The sequence below is a fragment of the Staurois parvus genome, unplaced genomic scaffold, assembly GCF_062004578.1.
Source record: "Staurois parvus isolate SC_StPar_1 unplaced genomic scaffold, SC_StPar_1.0 ptg000519l, whole genome shotgun sequence".
In the NCBI taxonomy this organism is placed as follows: Eukaryota; Metazoa; Chordata; class Amphibia; order Anura; family Ranidae; genus Staurois; species Staurois parvus.
In genome coordinates this window covers 799626-819257 of record NW_028318315.1, presented here as the reverse complement: position 1 = coordinate 819257, position 19632 = coordinate 799626, and the positions used below count along the sequence as shown (strand labels likewise).

The following is a 19632-nucleotide window of genomic DNA, read 5'->3' as shown; positions in this document are numbered from 1 at the left end:
GGAACCCAGGACCCACTGCACCAGGAGGAACCCAGGACCCACTGCACCAGGAGGAACCCAGGATCCACAGCACCAGGAGGAACTCAGGGCCCACTGCACCAGCGTAGGGTCTGACAATGGGTCCAAGGATTTCATCCCGATCCCCAATGGCAGTCAGGGTGCCATTGTCTAGCCTGTAGAGGTCTGTGTGTCCCTCCATGGATATGCCTCCCCAGACCATCACTGACCCCCCACCATAACAGTCATGCTGAACCATGTTACAGGCAGCAGAACGTTCTCCACGGCTTCTCCAGATCCTTTCACGTCTGTCACATGTGCTCAGAGTGAACCTGCTCTCATCTGTGAAATGCACAGGGTGCCCAGTGGTGGACCTGCCAATTCTGGGGTTCAATGGCAAATGCCAATCCAGCTCTATGGTGCCGGGCAGTGAGCACAGGGCCCACTAGAGGACGTCTTTTTGGTCAGAGACATTCACACCAGTGGCCTGCTGGAGGTCATTTTGTAGGGCTCTGGCAGTGCTCATCCTGTTCCTCCTTGCACAAAGGAGTAGATACAGGTCCTGCTGATGGGTTAAGGACCTTCTACGGCCCTGTCCAGCTCTCCTAGAGGAACTGCCTGTCTCCTGGAATCTCCTCCATGCTCCTGAGACTGTGCTGGGAGACTCAGCAAATCTTCTGACAATGGCACGTATTGATGTGCCATCCTGGAGGAGTTGGACTGCCTGTACAACCTCTGTAGGGTCCAGGTATGGCCTCATGCTGCCAGTAGTGACACTGACCCTAGCCAAATGCAAAACTAGGGAAAAACAGTCAGAAAAGATGAGTAGGGGAAAAATGTCAGTGGCCTCCACTTGTAAAACCATTCCTGTTTTGGGGGTCGTCTCATTGTTGCCCATCTTGTGCACCTGTTATTAATTTCATTAACACCAAAGCAGCTGAAACTGATGAACAACTCCCTCTGCTACTTACCTGATCAGATCAATATCACAGGAGGTTCATTGACTTGATGCTAGACTCTGATTACAAAGTCTGCCTGTCATTTTTTTTTAGCAATATATATATATAAATTACAAAATATTCCGTTTTACTCAAATTAATTGATGCAAAAATGAATCCACCCCACAACAAGAACTCCTCCATATAATGTTTTGTATGACCTCCATGATTTGTAAGGCCAGCATCAAGTCTTCTAGACATGGAATGAACAAGTTGGGAACATATTGCAACATCGATTTTTTTCCATGTTTCAAGAACAACCTCTTTTAGAGCCTGGATGCTGGATGGAGAGTGATGCTCAAATTGTCTCTTCAGAATTCCCTATAGGTGTTCGATTGGGTTCAGATCAGGAGACAAACATGGCCACTGAATCACTTTCATCTTCTTCTTCTTCAGAAATAGAACAGTGGCCTTAGATGTGTGTTTTGGATCATTGTCATGTTGAAAAATTGCACGACGACCGAGGGCACGGAGTGCTGGTAGCATCTTCTCTTTCAATATAGAGCCGTCCATCTGTGAATTCATGATAACATCATTGAAATGCAGCTCCCTGAAACCAGCAGCACTCATGCAGCCCAACAGAAGGACACCACCACCATGTTTCACAGTAGGCACCATGCATTTTTATTTGTACTACTCACCTTTGCGACACCACAGAGTTTTGAAGCCATCAGTTCCAAAAACATTTATCTTAGTATCATCACTCCAAAGCACAGAGTCCCAGTAGTGTTCTTCTTTTTCAGCATGTGCCCTGGAAAATTCTAGGTGGGCTTTTTTGCGCATGGGCTTAAGGAGAGCCTTCCTTCGTGGATGACACCCATGCATACCATTCCTCTGCAGTGTACGTCGTATTGTGTCACGGGAAACAATCAGCCCAGTTTGGCTTTCGACTTCTTTAGTCAACTGCAGTCAACTTGCATGGCGATTTTCTTCAACCTTTCTCATCAGAAGACGCTCCTCTCGAGGTGTTAACTTCCGTGGACAGCCTGGAGGTCTCTGTGAGATGGTTGCAGTTCCATCTTTGTTAAATTTTTAGTATCACTTTTGCTACAGTATTCTGATAAGTAAAGCTTTCCTGATCTTGTAGCCTTCACCTTTCTTGTGTAAAAAATGTATTTTCTTTCTCTGGCCTTGTGACATTTCTCTTCTATGTGGTGCCATTGCTGACAGCATGAAATGGGAGGGATTGTCTTTAAGTAACGCCCTTTTATAATCACCTGTCTGTTGGCCACCTGTTTAATGAATAGACTTACCTGGAGCTGAATTCTTGTTAATTAGGATTTTGTCTAAAATTTAGCTTTGCTCCTAAGACTTTCATTGGGGTGTATTCATTTTTGCAACATGGTCTTGAATTTGTTAGGAAATATACTTTTTTGTGTGAATGCAAATTAACAAATCTTGTTGGCAATTCATGGCGGCATTGGTGGGAGGGTTTTGTAGTATAGTGTCCCATAGAAAATGTGGATTCGGAAAGGTTTTCTGACAAATCTGTGGGGTGTGCTCATTTATGTTGAGCACTGTATACAATATTATTATTATACAGTATTTATATAGTGCTAAAAGGTTTGCTCAGCGCTGTACATTATAGTGGGGGACAGAACATGAGACAATACAGTAACAAAACAAAACACGAGGGGTTCAAGGGCCCTGCTCTTTCGAGCTTACAATCTAGGAGGGAGGGGATAGTGGTACAGGAGGAAGTGGCTGTGGGGGATGGAGTGGTAGGAGAAGTGGAGGAGATCGGCTGTTAGGTGAGGGTGGGGTAGGCTTCCCTGAAGAGATGGGTTTTCAGGGTGCACCTAAAGGTGAGGAGGGTAGGTGACAGTCTGATGGATTGGGGTAGTGAGTTCCAGAGGATGGGGGGGAAGTCCTGGAAAAGTCCTGCAGTCGGGCGTGGGAGGAGGAGACCAGGGAGCTAGAAAGTAGGAGGTCTTGTGAGGAGGGAAGATTACGGGTTGGGTGGTATTTGGGTATCAGGTCAGTGAGGTAGTTTGGGGCAGCGTTATGAATGGCTTTGTATGTCTGTGTTAGTAGTTTGAATTTAATGCGTTGGGCAATTGGAAGCCAGTGGAGGGAATGACAGAGGGGGGTGGAGCCAGTGGAGGGAATGACAGAGGGGGGTGGAGCCAGTGGAGGGAATGACAGAGGGGGGTGGCAGAAGAGTGGTTGGTAAGGTGGATGAGTCTGGCCGCTGAGTTCAGGGTAGACTGAAGCGGGGATAGTCTGTGATGAGGTTGGCCGGTGAGGAGGGAGTTGCAGTAGTCCAGACGTGAGATAATAAGGGAGTGAACGAGTGGTTTAGTAGTGTCTGGGGTTAGGAACGAATGTATTTTGGAGATGTTGCGGAGGTGGAGCCTGCATGAGTTTGCCAACGATTGGACATGGGGTTGGAAGGACAGGTCTGAGTCTAGAGTGACACTTAGGACTTTGGCTTGCGGGGTGGGACTGATGGTGATGTTGTTGGTCGTGATGGAGAGGATGGGGGGGGGCGTGGGCTGGGGGGAAAATCAGGAGCTCGGTTTTGGAGAGGTTCAATTTGAGGAAATGGAGCGACAACCAGTCTGATATGTCGTATATATATACACTCATAACTATCATTTAAGCCCACAATGAGGAGAATGTTCCGGCCCCGGAAGTGGGGGAATGTTGTGCCCCTGAAGGGGTTAATCTGGGTTCCCACACTATATATGTGTGTATCATCATCTGCTGGAGATAAAAGACGTCACAGTGACTATGGAGGAAGAGGACGGACGTGACTATGGAGGAAGAGGACGGACGTGACCATGGGGGAAGAGGACGGACGTGACTATGGAGGAAGAGGACGGACGTGACTATGGGGGAAGAGGACAGACGTGACTATGGAGGACGGACGTGACCATGGGGGAAGAGGACGGACGCGACCATGGGGGAAGAGGACGGACGCGACCATGGGGGAAGAGGACGGACGCGACCATGGGGGAAGAGGACGGACGCGACCATGGGGGAAGAGGACGGACGCGACCATGGGGGAAGAGGACGGACGCGACCATGGGGGAAGAGGACGGACGCGACCATGGGGGAAGAGGACGGACGCGACCATGGGGGAAGAGGACGGACGCGACCATGGGGGAAGAGGACGGACGTGACTACGGAGGAAGAGGACGGACGTGACTATGGAGGAAGAGGACGGACGCGGCCATGGGGGAAGAGGACGGACGTGACTACGGAGGAAGAGGACGGACGCGGCCATGGGGGAAGAGGACGGACGCGGCTATGGGGGAAGAGGACGGACGTGGCTATGGGGGAAGAGGACGGACATGACGGGGGGTTACTGGGTCTAAATAGGAAATAACATCTTATTACCTCCTCTGCTGCCACTTCCACCAACGTCTCCTCTCTATTTCCTCCCACCTCACCTCTCACCCAGAACTTCCTGTCTGTACCTGACATCACTTCCTGTCTGTCTTCCATAGAGACTTCCTGTCTGGGTAGAAGTGAGATCCCCACCTTGTGGAGCTCAAAGGAACTGCAGCCCCGAGAAGCATCTGGTAGTGTGACCCCAACCGGTTCTGGAGGGAGAAAGAGCACAGTCCTCCTCCTCTTCCTTGCCAGCCAGGCTCTATGCTTAGGTTAAGGGTCTGGTATGGATTTCCTGAAGGACCTGATGCATTTTTTTTACGAGGATTCCCCTAAAAATGAATATGAAGCATAAAGGGTCTGCTATGTATGTTGGGAAACTCTGTGCATTTTATTTTTTCATTTTTTCTGTGTGACACTTGCAAAAAAAAAAATAACACCATTTAAAGTTGTATTAAACCAAAAAGGAACATCTTTGAAGTTCACTGAACCCTGATTGAACTTTTGGGCAGAAGACATGGGGTGTCTGCCTGTTTGGCCTGCCCAACTGAAGCACATTGTGGGCAAGTGGTTAACAATAAGAAGGCCAGCAGGTACCCCCCCCCCCCCCACATGACTGAGTAGTACGGGGTACATAATCTCCATACCCTTTCACAGAAAGAAAAAAGCTGCCACCTAGAAATGTTCGACAAAATAAAAAATTCCCCAAAAATGTCCCTCGTAAATCCATCCTCAATCATGATGGCCACCACTGCTGACTCGCTGAAAAAAAAAAAAAAGAGGACAATCCAATGCATGCGACTGACCCCAATTCTACACCGAGTTGAATGACGGCTCCCTGGTCTGCCATCAGCTACACTGTATATAAGGGAAGAGGGGATTCTGGTGACATCATTTCCCAAATATGGTCATTAGTGATGGGCTTGATGTTAGACTGTAAGGGCGAAATCACGAACAGTAAGGGCGTTTGGAGGGTCGTTCACCTGCTGCACCCCACAGTGCACTGCACCCTGACAGTGCATTGTGATTGGCCAAAGCATTGCACCTGACCTTAGGTCAGGTGCAATGCTTTGGCCAATCACAGCACAATTGTCCCTGTCCCCTTGTGATGTCATTGACCAGGGCATGCTGGGTCGATGATGTCACAGGGGGGCAGAGTTGACATCACTGGGTGGCCCTGCCTCTTAGATATTTAACCACCTCCCACCCGCCATATAGTACAATGATGGGCGCAAGGTGGTTCTCTCGTTCTGATAGGACGTCATATGACGTCCTTCCATTCTCACTGCGCATGCGCAGCTCAGGGAGCGTGCAGCGCGGCGATCTCCGGAGCGCAGTGTCCCTCGGACACAGCGGATCACGGAAAGAGCCAAAGATTTCGGCTCGGTCATGTGATCAGCTTTGTCCAATCACAGCTGATCACATGTAAACAGGGAAATGCCGGTTATCGGCATTTCTCTCCTCTCGAGCTGTCACACTGACAGAGGAGAGCCGGTAATCGGCTTTCCGCGGAGGGGACATCTACACTGATCATCAGGGCACTGATGATCAGTGTGGCCCCAGAAGTGCCACCTGTCAGTGTCCATCAGTGCCAGCAGTCAGTGCTAATCAGTGCCACGTACCAGTGCCCATCAGTGCCACGTGCCAGTGCCCATCAGTGCCACATATCAGTGCATACCAGTGCACATCAATGCCACATATCAGTGCCCATCTGAGCTGCCTTTCAATGTCACCCATCAGTGGCAGTCAGTGCCACCTATCAATGCCAATCAGTGCCACCTATCAGTGCTGCCAATCAGTGCCAGTCAGTGTCGCTTATCAGTGCGCATCAGTGCCGCCTAACAGTGCCAGTCAGTGCTGCCTATCAGTGCCAGTCAGTGCTGCCTATCAGTGCTGCTTATCAGTGCCAGTGTCATGTATCAGTGCTGCCTTTCAGTGCCCATCAGTGCCACCTACCTGTGCCTCCTCATCAGTGCCCATCAGTGCAACCTACCAGTGCCTCCTCATCAGTGCCACCTATCAGTGTCCATCAGTGCAGCCTATCAGTGCCCATCACTGCAGCCTCATTAGTGCACATCAGTGAAGGAGAAAAATCTTTTATTTCCAAAATTGTACAACAAAAACTAAGAAAAACATTTTTTTTTTCAAAATTTTCAGTGGTTTTTGGTTTGTTTAAGAAAAAATAAAAATCCCCGAGGTGATTAATTACCACCAAAAGAAATCTGTCTCAAAAAAATGATAAAAATTTCATATGAGTACAGTGTTGCATGACCGCGCAATTGTCATTCAAAGTGTGACAGCGCTGAAAGCTGGAAACTGGCCTGGGCAGGAAGGGGGTATACGTGCCCAGTAGGCGAGGGGTTAAGAACTGTCAGGGCGGCAGAGCTGTCGGGATTCAGCATCGAGAGCGGAGCGTTTTCTATTCCTTTCTCTGGGTCGGCAGCGGTGGCGGGCATCATGATTGGTGTTGGATCTACTTTGGGGGACATTTTTTTATTTTTGTTGTTTTAATAAATGACTTTTCAAAGACTGTCTACAGTCATTTTTCACACTTCGCTTTTTTTTGAATGAGTAGCAGTACCATGTACCCCATACTCATTCACATGGCGGAAGCCGGGGGGTTTCCAGATTCCGATAAGCCCCCCGCCCACAGACCCCCACAACCACCAGCCAGGGTTGTGGGGAAGAGGCCCTTGGCCCCATCAACATGGGGACAAGGTGCTTTGGGGGGAGAGCCCTGTGCCCCAAAGCACCCCCCCATGTTGAGGGCATGTGGCCTGGTATGGTTCAGGAGGGGGAGGGAGCACTTGCTTGTCTCTCCCTTTCTTGACCTGCCGGGCTGCATGCTTGGATCTGGATTGTGGGGGGGAACCCATTTTTTTTTAAATGTTGGCATGGGGGTTCCCCTCAAAACCCATACCAGACACGAAGGGCTTGGTATGGATGAGGGGGGGGGGACCCCACACCGCTGTTTTGCAAAATTTTTAATCGCCAGCAATTCTATTTACATTCAGCCATCAGTGGGGGCAGCTGAATGTAAAATCGGTGTACAATACAATACACAACGTGTCCCATTATTATAACAAAGTATTGTAAAGATCCCAACATAGAAAATGGGGGAAAAGTAGAAAATAACCCTGAATATTATTCACTTCAACTCCAGAAGGTTTTACCTCCTTCGTGAACAGGGCATTTTTTTTTTTTGCTATTAAGCACTGTGCTACTTTAATCGGTGGCTATTGCGCAGTCACGCAACCCTGTACCCAAAATAAATGTATATTATTTTTATTCACACAAAGACAGCTTTCTTTTGGTGGTATTGGATCACCTCTGTTTTTTTTTTATATTATACAAATGAAAATAAAAAACATAAAAAAAAAATAAAAATTTTACACTTTCTGTTATAAAAACATATCCAATAAAATCAAATTTCTTCATAAATGAAGGGCCAAAATGTATTCTGCTACACGTCTTTGGTACAAAAAAAAAGAAAAAATCCTATGAAGAGCTGGTTCACACTATAAAAACGCAGTCCAGATGCGTTTCGAATGCTTTTATGCATGCGCATTTTTGAGGCTTTTTTTATGCATTCCAGTTCATTTTTCCCCCTCTCACCACGAGGTGAGATCTTGCATGGTGCACCAGACCTGGGGAGACTGACAGTTGTTTTGTGTTTCTTCCATTTGTGAATGATTGCACCAACTGTTGTCACCCTCTCACCAAGCTGCTTGGCCATAGTTTGGTAGCCCAGTCCAGCCTTGTATAGTCTACAATCTTGTCCCTGACATCCTTGGACAGCTCTTTGGTCTTTGCCATGGTGGAGAGTTTGGAATCTGATTGTTTGATTGCTCCTGTGGACAGGTGTCTTTTATACAGGTAACAAAATGAGATTAGCAGCACTCCCTTTAAGAGACTGCTTCTAATCTCAGCTTGTTACCTGTATGAAAGACACCTGGTAGCCAGAAATCCTGCTGAATGATAGGGGATCAAATCCTTATTTCCCTCATGAACATGCAGATCCGTCATCATTTGTTAGACATGCATTTCTGCTGAATTTGTTGTTGTATTCTGTCTCTCAGGGTTACAATACACCGAACATTCGATTTTTAGACCGATCATTTCTTTGTGAGTGGGCAAATATTCAACATCAGCAGGGGAGCAAATACGCATTTCCTTCACTGTATAAAAAAGTAATTTTTACATATATTTGTAAATGCATTCCGAAAATGTAGATTAAATGTAGGTGTCACGGGGTCAGCGCATGCTGAAGCACACAGTGCGCAGAAGTCACCAACTGTCTGCAGAGTCAATAGCTAAAGACCTCCAAACTTGGTGTGGCCTTCAGATGAGCCCAACAACAGTGCGTAGAGAGCTTCATGGAATGGGTTTCCATGGTCGAGCAGCTGCATCCAAGCCTTATATCACCAAGTGCAATGCAAAGCGTCGGATGCCGTGGTGTAAAGCACGCCGCCACTGGACTCTAGAGCATGGAGATGTGTTCTCTGGTGTGACCAATCTTGCTTCTCTGTCTGGCAATCTGATGGATGTGTCTGGGTTTGGTGGTTGCCAGAAGAACGGTACTTGACTGACTGCATTGTGCCAAGTGTAAGGTTTGGTGGAGGGGGATTATGGTGTGAGGTGTTTTTCAGGGGTTGGGCTTGGCCCCCTAGTTCTCGTGAAGGGAACTCTTAAGGTGTCAGTATACCAAGACATTTTGGACAATTTCATGCTCCGAACTTTGTGGGAAGAGTTTGGGGATGGCCCCTTCCTGTTCCAACATGACTGCACACCAGTGCACAAAGCAAGGTCCATAAAGACATGGAGGAGCCAGTTTGGGGTGGAGGAACTTGACTGGCCTGCACAGAGTCCTGACCCCAACCCCATAGAACACCTTTGGGATGAATTAGAGAGGAGACTGTGAGCCAGGCCTCCTCCCCCGACATCAGTGCCTGACCTCACAAATGTGCTTCTGGAAGAATGGTCCAACCTTCCCATAGACACCCTCCTAAACCTTGTGGACGGCCTTCCCAGAAGAGTTGAAGCTGTTATAGCTGCAAAGGGCGGGGCCAACTCAATATTGAACCCTACGGACTAAGACTGGGAGGCCATTAAAGTTCATGTGTGTGGAAAGGGCGGGGCCAACTCAATATTGAACCCTACGGACTAAGACTGGGGGGCCATTAAAGGTCATGTGTGTGGAAAGGCCGGAGACCAATACTTTTGGCAATATAGTGTATTTTTGCTAAAATACCACTGATGCGTTGATATGTTTCGTAGCCATGGCAGAAGGTACACCCCCATCAAACAAACCCCACTCCAGTGTATAGAGCACCTCTGAAAGGGCCCAGCAACCTTGTGCAAAGTACACTAGTGTGGGGTAAAAGCAGTCAGTGAGGAGGCAATACCACCTGTCAAACGCTCTCTGAAGAGCAATGCCATTGCTGCTCTTCAGAAAGCAAATCACATTTGAGAAAGCCCTTAATTTTTTTTCAATTATTGGAACGATTGGAAAGGAAGGGGCCGGTATATATTACATTTTCACCGGTCCTATCCCCACTCTTGATTCTGAAGCTGATCCCCCTTAGTGCACGCAGCAGCTGCTGGTGGGAGATGAGGGACAGCAGCAGTGCTGCGGAGGAGAAGGACATATAAGGGGGCCCGACAGCAGGTGGAAGGGGTGCAGACCCAGGAAACAATCAGTACAGCCGGCCCTCCAGCTCAGCAGGTCCCTTTTGAACTGGACCCCATACAGGAGGGCCAGCTGTACTGCCTTATCAGCTGCCCTGTGCTCCAGCTGACCATTCGTGGTGGTGTTTCAAAACCCTCATATTCAATATTTCCCAGAAGTGAGTCCCCCCCTCACATTTCTGTAAATATTTGATTCTCTCTTTTCATGTGACAACACTGAAGAAATGACACTTTGCTACAATGTGACGTAGTCAATGTACAGCTTGTATAACATGTAAATTTGCTGTCCCCTCAAAATAACTCAACACACCGCCATTAACTAGTTGCCGACCGCAGATAGCCGAATGACGGCTTCACTGCGGCCGACCAGTTCTGGGTGGACGTCATATGACGTCCTCCCAGAACGCGCTCTCCTGCGCGCCCCAGGGGGCGCGCACCCGGCGATCTCCGTGATCGCTGTGTCCTATGGACACAGCTGATCACGTGATGTGGTAAAAGGCCGATCCCAGCGGCCTTTTACCACGTGATCAGCGGTGTCCAATGACACGCTGATCACAGGGAAATGCAAGTGCCGGTTCTCGGCTGCACTTTCCTCACGCTGTCAGATCGTGAGGAAAGTACTGCCGAGAACCGGCAGTTGTCACAGCGGGGATCGGCACCGATCATCAGGACACTGATGATTAGTGCCCTGATGATCGGTGCCCAGCAGTGCCACCCGCAAGTTCCGCCCACCTGTGCCCAGCAGTGCACCCACCTGTGCCCAGCAGATCACCCACCTGTGCCACTCTGCAGTGTCACACACCTGTGCCCAGAAGTGCCACCTACCTGTGCCCAGAAGTGCCACCCACCTGTGCCCACCCACCAGTGCTGCCCACCAGTGCCACCCACTAGTGCAGCCCAGCAGTGCTGCCAGTCAGTGCCACCAGTCAGTGCCCAGGGGTTGTGCCAGTCAGTGCCGTCAGTCAGTGCCCAGCAGTGATGCCAGTCAGTGCCGTCTATCAGTACCCATCATCAGTGTCACCTATCAGTGCCGCCTATCAGTGCTGCATATTAGTGCCGCCTATCCGTGACACCTCATTAGTACTGCCTATCAGTGCCCTTTAGTGCCGCCTATCAGTGCCCATCAGTGCTGCCTCATCAACAACGCACATCAGTGAAGGAGAAAAAATACCTGTTTGAAAAATTTTATAATAGAAACAAAGAAAATTTATTTTTTTTTTTAATTTTTTGCACTTTTTTTATTTATAGCGCAAAAAGTAAAGCGCCCAGTGGCAATTAAATACCACCAAAAGAAAGCTCTATTTGTGAGAAAAAAATGATCAAAATTTCATATGGATACAATGTTGCATGACCGCGCAATTGTCAATCAAAGTGCGGCAGCGCTGAAAGCTGAAAATTGGCCTGGTAAGGAAGGGGGTATAAGTGCCTGGTAGGCAAGTGGTTAATGTCTAAACCGCTGGCAACAAAAGTGAGTCCACCCCTAAGTGACAAGGTCCAAATTGGGCCCAATTAGCCATTTTCCCTCCCCGGTGTCGTGACTCGTTAGTGTTACAAGGTCTCAGGTGTGAATGGGGAGCAGATGTGTTACATTTGGTGTTATCGGTCTCACTCTCTCATACTGGTCACTGGAAGTTCAACATGGCACCTCATGGCAAAGAACTCTGAGGATCTGAAAAAAAGAATTGTTGCTCTACATAAAGATGGCCTAGGCCAGGGGTGGGCAAACTTTTTGACTTGAGGGCCGCAATGGGTTCATATATTGGACCCAGGGGTCGGACTAGCTGCTGGCCGGCCCAGCCACTACCATGCCATCCATAGTAAGTATAGTAATATTCCCCCATAGTAATTCATCCCCCATAGTAATTCATCCCCCCTATAGTAATTCATCCCCCATAGTAATTCATCCCCCATATAGTAATTCATCCCCCATATAGTAATTCATCCCCCATATAGTAATTCATCCCCCATATAGTAATTCATCCCCCATAGTAATTCATCCCCCATATAGTAATTCATCCCCCCTATAGTAATTAATCCCCCTTATAGTAATTCATCCCCCATAGTAATTCATCCCCCATATAGTAATTCATCCCCCATAGTAATTCATCCCCCATAGTAATTCATCCCCCCATAGTAATTCATCCCCCATATAGTAATTCATCCCCCATAGTAATTCATCCCCCATATAGTAATTGATCCCCCATATAGTAATTCATCCCCCCTATAGTAATTCATCCCCCATAGTAATTCATCCCCCATATAATAATTCATCCCCCCTATAGCAATTCATTCCCCATATTGTGTCAATTCACTTACCTTTGCTCTGCGCGTTCCTCTCGCCGTGTTCCCGCGCCGTTCTGGTCTTCAGGGCCAGATTAAAAGGTCCGCCGGGCCGTAGTTTGCCCATTGCTGGCCTAGGCTATAAGAAGATTGCCAAGACCCTGAAACTGATCTGCAGCATGGTGGCCAAGACCATACAGCGGTGTATCAGGACAGGTTCCACTCAGAACAGGCCTCGCCATGGTCCACCAAAGAAGTTGAGTGCACGTGCTCAGCGTCACATCCAGAGGTTGTCTTTGGGAAATAGACGTACGAGTGCTGCCAGCATTACTGCAGAGGTTGGAGGGGTGGGGGGGTCAGCCTCTCAGTCTGTCTAAACCGCTGGCAACAAAAGTGACTCCACCCCTAAGTGGCAAGGTCCAAATTGGGCCCAAAGTGTCAATATTTTGTGTGTCCGCCATTATTTTCCAGCACTGCCTTCACCCTCTTGGTCGCCGTTACTAGTAAAAAGGATTTTTTTTAGCAAAGACATGGAGCAGAATATATTTTGGCGTAAATTTATGATGAAATTTGATTTTTAAATTTTTTTTACTGGATATGTTTAACCACTTCCCATCCGGCCCATGTATATAAACGGCTGGGCGGTGGCAGTGCAGGGTCGTATGGCCGCTTATAAATGGCCACCGTGCACACTGCTTGTGCACGCTCCCTGGGAGCGTGCAGCACCACGGTCCGGTGCCCGCTGTGTCCTCCGGACACAGTGGAACACCGATTGCTGGACGGGACCTCTGTACGAGGTCCCGATCATGTGATCACTGATTGGCTAATCAGTGATCACATGCAAAGTGGTAAGCAAGATGTCACTTTTGACATCATTGCTTACTACGTGTGAAATCTGTGAATGATCACAGAGGTCACATGGTACAGGGCTATTCACAACAGCCTTGTACCATGTGACAAGCTGTGACCAATCACAGCTCACACAGTAGTTCTCAATGGCTGCAAGAATGCAGCCAGAGAGAAGGAGAAATGATTACTTTTACAGCCTTTATGGGTGTAAAAGCAATCAGTGTAAAAAAAAAAAATCTTCATCACCCCCCACAAGTAGAGTAGTACAGTTTCACCATGGTGACACTGTACTGCTAGGATGACAGTTTGTTAAAAAAAATAAAAAAATAAAAAAGTAAAAGAAAAATGTTTAAAAATTATAATTTTTGGTTATAAACTAATTTGGGTAATTAGTTTTTTGCTAAAAATATAACAGAATATATTTTGGTCAAGATTTATGATGAAATATTATTTATTTGCAAAATTTTATAAGAAAAACACTTTTTTTCAAAATTTTTGGACATTTTCATTTACATAGCAAAAAAATAAAAATCCCAGCGGTGAATAAATACCACCAAAATAAAGCTTTATCTGTCTCAAAAAAATGCTAAAAAATTCATATGGGTACAGTGTTGCATGACCGCGCAATTGTCATTCAAAGTGTGATAGCGCTGAAAGCTGAAAATTGCCCTGGTCAGGAAGGGGGGTGAAAGTGTCCGGACTGGAAGGGGGGAGAAAGTGTCGGGACTGGAAGGGGGGGAAAGTGTCCGGACTGGAAGGGGGGGAAAGTGTCCGGACTGGAAGGGGGGTGAAAGTGTCCGGACTGGAAGGGGGTGAAAGTGTCCGGACTGGAAGGGGGGAAAGTGTCCGGACTGGAAGGGGGTGAAAGTGTCCGGACTGAAAGGGGGGAAAGTGTCCGGACTGGAAGGGGGGGAAAGTGTCCGGACTGGAAGGGGGGGAAAGTGTCCGGACTGGAAGGGGGTGAAAGTGTCCGGACTGGAAGGGGGTAAAAGTGTCCGGACTGGAAGGGGGTGAAAGTGTCCGGACTGGAAGGGGGGAAAGTGTCCGGACTGGAAGGGGGGGAAAGTGTCCGGACTGGAAGGGGGGGAAAGTGTCCGGACTGGAAGGGGGGGAAAGTGTCCGGACTGGAAGGGGGGGAAAGTGTCCGGACTGGAAGGGGGGGAAAGTGTCCGGACTGGAAGGGGGGGAAAGTGTCCGGACTGGAAGGGGGTGAAAGTGTCCGGACTGGAAGGGGGTGAAAGTGTCCGGACTGGAAGGGGGTGAAAGTGTCCGGACTGGAAGGGGGGGAAAGTGTCCGGACTGGAAGGGGGGGAAAGTGTCCGGACTGGAAGGGGGGGAAAGTGTCCGGACTGGAAGGGGGTGAAAGTGTCCGGACTGGAAGGAGATGGAAGTGTCCGGACTGGAAGGGGGTGAAAGTGTCCGGACTGGAAGGGGGTGAAAGTGTCCGGACTGGAAGGGGGTGAAAGTGTCCGGACTGGAAGGGGGTGAAAGTGTCCGGACTGGAAGGGGGAAAAGTGTCCAGACTGGAAGGAGATGGAAGTGTCCGGACTGGAAGGGGGGGAAAGTGTCCGGACTGGAAGGGGGTGAAAGTGTCCGGACTGGAAGGGGGTGAAAGTGTCCGGACTGGAAGGGGGTGAAAGTGTCCGGACTGGAAGGGGGAAAAGTGTCCAGACTGGAAGGAGATGGAAGTGTCCGGACTGGAAGGGGGGGGAAAGTGTCCGGACTGGAAGGGGGGGAAAGTGTCCGGACTGGAAGGGGGGGAAAGTGTCCGGACTGGAAGGGGGGGGAAGTGTCCGGACTGGAAGGGGGTGAAAGTGTCCGGACTGGAAGGGGGTGAAAGTGTCCGGACTGGAAGGGGGGAAAAGTGTCCAGACTGGAAGGAGATGGAAGTGTCCGGACTGGAAGGGGGGGGAAAGTGTCCGGACTGGAAGGGGGGGAAAGTGTCCGGACTGGAAGGGGGGGAAAGTGTCCGGACTGGAAGGGGGGGAAAGTGTCCGGACTGGAAGGGGGGAAAGTATCTGGACTGGAAGTGGTTAATAGCAAAATGTCCAAAATATTGTTTTGGTTTTTTTTCAGAATTGTCGGGTATTTTTTTTATAGCGCAAAAAATAAAAAATACACAGGCCATCAAATACCACCGAAAAAGCTCAATTTGTGGGAAAAAAAGACGTAAATTTCATTTGGGTGCGGCGTTGCACGACCGCGCAATTGTCAGTTAAACTAACGCAAAAAATGGCCTGGTCAGGAAGGAGGGTAAATCCTCTGGAGGGGGAGGGGTTAAATCTATGTCTACTGACTCATAAAATTGATAAAATAATTCATAGAAAAAAAGCAATTCGCCGGTGAAGGTGAATGTACATTCCTTGTGTGAATGGGGGTAAATAAAAATGTATTGTTGCTAGGCGATTATCTGGTTGAATGGTTTACAATTACATTGATCTGGCTGTATTTTAGTGAACACGTCATTTCCTATGATTGTCGGCTCCATTTAGTGGCCATAAAGACGTATTTATACCTCAAACAGGAAATATATCGCATTACCACATTCTGGCCATTAGATGGAGCCATTGATCATAGGATACAACATACACCCAATGTTCCTTGTTGCTGGACGAATGATTTCCACATCTGTTCAACAAATTATTTTAAAACCGACCTTTAAGTGTTTGTGAAATCTCCCACCAGGGGCGGACTGACAACTCATGGGGCCCCCGGGCAATAGGGGATCATGGGGCCTCTGTGTCCTTGCCCAAACTCAAAAAAGGTTATGAAAAAGGTACCAGGGGCATCTCATGGGGGCCCCTACTGACCCCGGGCCTGAGTTTCCAAATGGTCAGTCCACCCGTCTCCCACCACAAAATGTACTCAGCCAATGAAAGGTAATGACTCCATTTTTATTCTTCTCCTGCTATCAGTGGCCAACCCGGTCCCACACTTCATCCATGTCTTTGGTGACCTCTGATTTCCTTATGAACTGTTTCTTCCATGATGAAGATCAGCCATGGAGTATATCTGAGGTGTATATCAGGGTGTGCTTCTTCCCCACATGAGACCTGGGATGTCCAGCAACATTCATCTAGAAGACATTTCCCGCACTCAAGGCACTAATACACCTCCAGGGTTGTGTGGGACCCCTGATGTACAGGAAGACAGGACTTCAGTGAGGAACATTTCCCTCACTCAGGACAAGAAAGAAGCTTCTCTCCCGTGTGAGATCTCTGATGCATGGAAAGATAGGCCTTCCTTGAAAAACATTTCCCGCACTCAAGACAGGAATACGGCTTTTCACCAGTGTGAGACCTCTGATGTCTGTAAAGATGGGACTTCTGTGAAAAACATTTCCCGCACTCAGGACAGGAAAGGGACTTATCCTCCGTGTGAGATCTCTGATGTGTGCAACAAGAGGACTTGCGTGAAAAACATTTCCCACACTCAGAACAAGAGTAAGGCTTTTCCCCCGTGTGAGACCTTTGATGTGTGACAAGATCTGATTTTTGTGTAAAACATTTCCCGCACTCGGAACAGGAATACGGCTTCTCACCCGTGTGCACTCTCTGATGTCTGAAAAGATGGGACTTCTGTGCAAAACATTTCCTGCACTCAGGACAGGAATATGGCTTTTCCCCTGTGTGAGATCTCTGATGTGCGACAAGTTCTGATTTGTTTAGAACACCTTTCCCACACTCAGGACAAGAAAACGGCTTCTCACTTACATGCAGTCTCTGATGTCTGGAAAGATTGGACTTCAATGAATAACATTTCCCGCACTCAAGACAGGAATATGACTTTTCCCCCGTGTGAGATCTCTGATGTATGACAAATTCTGATTTTTGTACAAAACATTTCCCGCACTCAGAACATGAATACGGCTTCTCCGCCATGTGAGATCTCTGATGTTTATAAAGATTGGACTTATATGAAAAACATTTCCCGCACTCAGGACATGTCTGCGGCTTCTCACCTCTGTGAGATCTTTTATGCACATCAAGATTGGATTTAAAATTGAAACTTTTCCCACACTCAGTACAGGAGAAGTTCTTCCCTATTGGAAGGCCGACCCGGTCCCGCACAGTCTGAGGTTCCTCAGGATACGAGGAATCCGATGGTCCATCTACACTGGGTGGTGCCGGATGGACATTGGAGGGAGCCGGGTTTTCTCCTGGACTATACTGTGTGATGTCCTCATCTTCTACTTTCCAGTCTGGAGATAAAGTGAGACAATCCTCGGAGGTTTTCCTCATCTCCCGGCCATGGACTAAAATACAAAGACAAAGAGGATTACTAGACAGGAGCTGATTGGTTCCCCCAAACCAGGACTCCGCCCACATCAGACAGCTTGGTCTCTGAGGAGCTTACAACTCCACCCTCAAGGGAACTAGGAAATGGCTCCTCTGATCTCCTACCAGGTCATTTCTTTATTCATGGACCTTAGTCAGAGAGTGAGGAAACAACCAGAACTGTCTTTTATAGGAGGGACAGTAATGAGGGGATTATAGGACGAGGGTCCCCACCCCCTCTATCACTCATCGCCATCTTCCCAACACAAGAAGTACTGCACTTCCTTATTTACTCCATGATTTAGTCATGAAGAACAGCGGGGCTGAGCCCCACCAGAGGTCAGAGAGTAAGGATGGGGGGAGAACAACCAAGATGAAGACTGGACTGATCCTGAAGACCACCATCATTGGGGTATTGACTCCTCCCTCATTATCACTTTCTGTTTAAGGGTCCAAAGTTGGAGGATGTTATCACATTATTATCACCATGTAAAAGTCTGTGCTCCAATCACATCATCCGATATAAAATGTCCACCTGGGAGGAAATGGGTGTAACAAAAGAGAATCCATATTATGTGTATATATAGCAGTGGGGGGAGGGGGGAGAGCAGAAGTCAGGACTATGGAATGTACAACATAGAGTATATAGTGCAGGGGTCAGGAGTATGTAATGTACAATATAAATAATATAGTGGAAGGGTCAGGACTCACAATACTAGTATTCAGTAATCATCAGTAGTCCAAATGTTTGCTTTACTGTAGACAAGTTGCAGAGATCCCACACCGCTGCCTCCCATCTCCTGAGACTGCACTCAGTGACTTGGGTCTGAGACTATACAGACATATCCCTCCACCCGGCACAGCCAGCAGACCACAGAGCAAGGAACCCTGGGAGAATTGTACTGTCAGAGTTCAAGCTAGACCCAAGCATGGAACAGAAGACCCAAGACACATGCCCCAGGTCCCTAGGTCAAGCAACGTCTATGGTGAAAATCCACATTTTGCTGCCAGCTGAACCCCAGAATCTCCATAAATCCAGTCTAGATACATAAATTGTGTCTGCAGCACAGAGAAGGAAGATTATCCGAGAGAAATCCAGGAATACAGGACGGGGAACACAGCTCAGGAAAGTGACCAGGGGATTACAGGCTGATATCACCCAGTCCCCGCCCTACTCTGGACCAATCAGTGAGCAGTATGGGTGGAGGAATGGATTTAGTGTTCATGACCCACCTGTGCTGATCTCTGTAGGAGTGTCCTCCTCTATAAATGTCCCCGTTATTCCATCCTCCTCCATAGACTGCTGATCATCCCTCACATACGCCTCTTCTTCTTCTTCTGATTTAACCTCAACTTTTATATCTATCAGATCTTCACCCTAAACCAAGAGAATGAGAGAAAATATCATCTGTAAAATATAAGCTTTAATATTGTAACATCACATAAAAAAATCCACAGATCAGCTTCACAAGTCCATGTTCCATATGCTCCGTCCCACCAACCTTGTAATGGTGAGGAATGGTGTGATCTTCCTGTGTGGAATCCCGGGAATACAGAGGACGGGGACATCTCTCTGGTGGGTTCCTGGTATTAGGTGGCTCCATCATATCCTTGTGTCCTTTTGAAAACTCCTCCATCACTCCAAACTCCTCATCCTCCTCTTTAAATTCCTTCTTGACAACAATATTATAATCTTCGAAGTTTCCATTCTGAATATATAATAACACATTCATTGTAATGCTTGTGTATAAATCACAACCAGAAATAACTGTCAATCATCTACCTGATTATGGTGAGGGATGGTGTGACCTTCCTGTGTGGAATCCCGGGAATACAGAGGACGGGGACATCTCTCTGGTGGGTTCCCATGACTGGATCCATCTACCTGATGATGGTGAGGGATGGTGTGACCTTCCTGTGTGGAATCCCGGGAATACAGAGGATGGGGACATCTCTCTGGTGGGTTCCCATGACTGGATCCATCTGTAGGAAACACACACACTGACTGAATCCATTGTTTCTATGTGTTTATCAGATGATGGGGGATCTAGGTGGATCCTCCGTACTGCTCTCTCCTTTACAATAAAGTCTCCTCTTACCCGGTGATGTGAGGGGCGGCTGATTGTCCATCATGACGTCCTTGTAGAGATCCTTGTGTCCTTCTAAATACTCCCACTCCTCCATGGAGAAATAGACAGTGACACCCT

The 19632-nt window shown here is 48.0% G+C and overlaps 2 protein-coding genes across 2 annotated transcripts in view; one reads left to right on the top strand and one right to left on the bottom strand.

The window, feature by feature from the left end:
- LOC149451809 (uncharacterized) overlaps positions 1 to 19632 on the top strand; it is a 187251-nt gene that overhangs the window by 60405 nt on the left and 107214 nt on the right. The window lies entirely within an intron of this gene.
- On the bottom strand, positions 16022 to 19403 carry LOC149451814 (uncharacterized). The gene is made up of 4 exons (XM_089690148.1): positions 19209 to 19403; positions 18928 to 19134; positions 18659 to 18803; positions 16022 to 17403 (listed from the first exon to the last, which is right to left on the bottom strand). The coding sequence occupies exons 2-4, from the start codon at positions 19060 to 19062 to the stop codon at positions 16325 to 16327; spliced, it is 1359 nt and encodes a 452-aa protein (XP_089546274.1). The 5' UTR covers positions 19063 to 19134; positions 19209 to 19403; the 3' UTR covers positions 16022 to 16324.

Excerpts from the sequence above, each read along its gene's own strand:
- LOC149451814 (XM_089690148.1), bottom strand. The coding sequence starts at position 19,062 with ATGGAGGAGTTTTCAAAAGGACACAAGGATATGATGGAGCCACCTAAT. Across the intron at positions 18,804-18,927 it reads CCATTCCTCACCATTACAAG|GGTGAAGATCTGATAGATAT; the intron begins GTTGGTGGGACG and ends CTCTTGGTTTAG. Across the intron at positions 17,404-18,658 it reads TCCTACAGAGATCAGCACAG|TCCATGGCCGGGAGATGAGG; the intron begins GTGGGTCATGAA and ends TTTGTATTTTAG.